Source organism: Diaphorina citri, unplaced genomic scaffold (assembly GCF_000475195.1).
Source record: "Diaphorina citri unplaced genomic scaffold, Diaci psyllid genome assembly version 1.1 scaffold1883, whole genome shotgun sequence".
Lineage (NCBI taxonomy): Eukaryota > Metazoa > Arthropoda > Insecta > Hemiptera > Psyllidae > Diaphorina > Diaphorina citri.
In genome coordinates this window covers 21,551-25,152 of record NW_007379309.1, presented here as the reverse complement: position 1 = coordinate 25,152, position 3,602 = coordinate 21,551, and the positions used below count along the sequence as shown (strand labels likewise).

Genomic DNA, 3,602 nt, shown 5'->3' with positions numbered 1-3,602 from the left:
AAAAAAAAAAAAAAAAAAAAACACAAGCTGCTTTTATTTATTTATTTAGGTTTGGTCATAGATATTTTGATATTTTGTTTTAAAGATGTTGCACAATTGTTGCGAATTTCGAGTACGAAAAACATACGAAGGTACATAAGTACCTGTACATTGGTAGACAATTAGAGGCACATACAAAATAATAAAGAACAAACTCTTGAGTGGAAGGTAACCAATAGACGAAATCATGCAATCCCTGAAGCATTTTCCATCAATCACTCTGTATTCAAATTCTGGAACAAATATATCTCTGGTAGGTAGGTACATAAGGTAATAATAATATTTCGGATTATAATTATCTTCCAGGTTGGCCCGAGTCCCCCTACACGGTGAGTAAGATTGGCGTGTCCAAGTTGGCCATGGTGCAACAAAACCAACACTTCCAGAACGGCACAGCCGACCTTTCCGTGAATGCGGTCAACCCCGGGTATGCCAAGACCCAGATGTCTAACTTCAGCGGCCTCATGGAAGCCGATGAGGCAGGGGACCCCATCCTGTACTTGGCAAGCATCCAGCCCTACCAGCCAGAACCTAGGGGGCGACTGATATGGAATAATAAGGAGGAACAGGCATGGAACGCCACTCCGCCTAAAACATTCGACCATCCTTCCAAGTGTGCCAAATATTGGTAACTGTTTCGGCAAATCACGTGATGTCTGATAAATTGAGATGGAACTCGGTTTTGTGAGAGAAATAAGACAAGATAGCCTGAAAGTATGTAACTTTATATCGGTTGAAAAGTTGAGCTTGCAAACCAAGAATAGATCAGAATTATCTTAAAAAGTAGGACAGATTTTATTACATCAACTGCTTTGTTTCTTTGGATGAGACATAATTGAAAAGGCTAAATTGCATAAATAGATATATAAAAAAATAAATTATTCTCTTTTTCCAGCGAAGTGACTTGAATAAAGGATTTAATAAGGAGGAACAGGCATGGAACGCCACTCCGCCTAAAACATTCGACCATCCTTCCAAGTGTGCCAAATATTGGTAACCGTTTCGGTAAATCACGTGATATCTGATAAATTGAGATGGAACTCGGTTTTTGTGAGAGAAATAAGACAAGATAGCCTGAAAGTATGTAACTTTATATCGGTTGAAAAGTTGAGCTTGCAAACCAAGAATAGATCAGAATTATCTTAATCATTTTACCTTGGTCTTCAAGAGCTTGTGGTTTCTAGCAAATCGGCTTGTGGATTGCAAGGAAATTTATAATTTCACTTTTAAATTTCAATCTTGAAAATTTTCGTGTAAAAGCTTTTCGTGAGTTTTCAAAGTGATTTTAAAACTTTTTCGATTTACCCTTGAAATTTTCTAGCGTTCTACATACCAAATAAAAGTTTCAAGTCTCTAGCTCTTACCGTTCTCGAGATATTTTGTTTACAGACAGACAGAAGGACAGACAGACACACGGACCAATGGCTGAAACTTTGGATTTAGGCTCTAGGGACCTCAAAACGTGTTTTGACACTAAAAACTGACCATCGAAAATTTGACCCGATTACATTACTTTCCTTCCTATAGGATAAGGAAAGTAAAAAGAGCTAAGTGATTTACCTATCTCTTGGGTTCCATCAAAATTTGACCCGATTACATTACTTTCCTTCCTATAGGATAAGGAAAGTAAAAAGAGCTAAGTGATTTACCCGTGTTTTGACACTAAAAACTGACCATCGAAAATTTGACCCGATTACATTACTTTCCTTCCTATAGAATAAGGAAAGTAAAAAGAGCTAAGTGATTTACCTATGTATCTCTTGGGTTCCATACAACCCAATAGTTAGAATGGACCTTCACAAAGTTACCAAGTCTTCAATAAAAATATTTGATTTACCTATATTGCTACAATAAAGAAAGAGTTAACTAGAGCAAAAGAAAAGTTAGACTTACGTAGTCGTTCGCATTTCGAGTCCTCTCTCATAGGGGTACCATCCTGATTACAAATACAATAGTAGGTATTGCCTACAGATTTTTTACAGCCGAAGTTAGGAGCTGGGCCGAAATCTTTGCATGGCTCTAGTAGTTCTCCACAGTCTCCCACTTACGTAGTCGTTCGCATTTCGAGTCCTCTCTCATAGGGGTACCATCCTGATTACAAATACAATAGTAGGTATTGCCTACAGATTTCTTACAGCCGAAGTTAGGAGCTGGGCCGAAATCTTTACATGGCTCTAGTAGTTCTCCACAGTCTCCATCGAAAATTTTGATTCCTGGAACGAAAGAAAAAGTGTTTGATTAATAAAAATGCTTTCTACTTTATATTACTAAAGTAAAGTGAAGCTATAATACTAGTAATGAGAAAGTATTGCTTTTACCTAATAAGGGAAATTGATTAACGCTGTTTCAGACACCCAATTTTGTGGTATTTCCTGTAGTTTTCCAGTGAGGTATTTCTTGTAGTTTTAGAACATGGTACATACAACACATACATACAACACATTCTTTTACAGTTCCACCCTTCTCTCTCTCTCTCTCTCACTCTTCCTCTCTCCCTCCTTCCCATCTAAAACAAGTTAGTTGTAAGCTTTTTTTTTAACTTCAACTTTTGCTTCTTACAATCTTAATCTTAGAGAGAGAGAGAGAGAGAGAGAGAGAGAGAGAGAGAGAGAGAGAGAGAGAGAGGAAGTGAAATATTTCATAAGTTAAAATATTTCACTTCCTTTCTCTCTCTCTAATAGAGTTGCAGTGAAGGTTAAGCTATAAGTTGGTAAGTTTTTCTTTTTTTCTACGAATGAAAGTTTTCCTTCATAAAATTTCATAAGTTAAAATATTTCACTTCCTTTCTCTCTCTCTAATAGAGTTGCAGTGAAGGTTAAGCTATAAGTTGGTAAGTTTTTCTTTCTACGAATGAAAGTTTTCCTTCATAAAATCTTTCTCTCTCTCTCACTCACTCACTCATCACGTTCTCTCGTTTCGTTTACGACATTACAAACGAGATTCGCTCCATTACCATCCTAATGAATCCCTAGGGACATCCACACTCAACTCATCATCAAAGAATCCCTTTCCCTGTACGTCACTATAAAGTCAAGGCCAAGAGGTTTCATAGAAATCCGATTACAATTGTAAGTAAGGTATGTAGGTGCGTTGAATAAATCTCGGGCTTGTATTTTTCAGTCACGTTACCGTGGGTTTTGCCAAACGATTAATTACTAATTTAGCAATAGCAAATATGCGAAATAATATCGCTGAAGTTACATATGTTGAAATACTTTGAAATGCTTGAGCAAGACAATGTGCAATGAATATAAAATATACTTGGGCGAGAGAGTGCTTGCTACCTTGTAAAATAAGAACAGTAGCAGCCTTTCTAATGTCTAATGGACGTTTACCAGCGTACCACAATATGTAAAGTAGGTACTAAAGCCATTGTCCAACTCCGAAGACCGTTTCTCTCACACACTGAGGGCGAGTCATTTGGAAAATCGTTGTAGGTATGAGTATTTCTTTTATGACTTGGTATAAATGGTTTTACCGTTTTATTAAGCACTGAAACTGCAAATTCTTCAATAATCTTGAAGTGAACTTGGTCTATGAACTTCAATTATTTACAAATTTAA

General features: G+C 36.8%; 1 protein-coding gene across 1 annotated transcript in view; it reads right to left on the bottom strand.

Moving 5' to 3' along the window:
• The window catches only part of LOC103517546 (muscle, skeletal receptor tyrosine-protein kinase-like), a 33,308-nt gene extending 31,043 nt beyond the window's left edge, over positions 1-2,265 (bottom strand). Inside the window, exon 1 of the mRNA XM_026829597.1 lies at positions 2,088-2,265. Within this exon, the coding sequence (XP_026685398.1) occupies positions 2,088-2,118 (31 nt within the window). The 5' untranslated portion in view covers positions 2,119-2,265. The remainder of the gene's footprint in view (positions 1-2,087) is intronic.
• Positions 2,266-3,602: the final 1,337 nt, after the last annotated feature.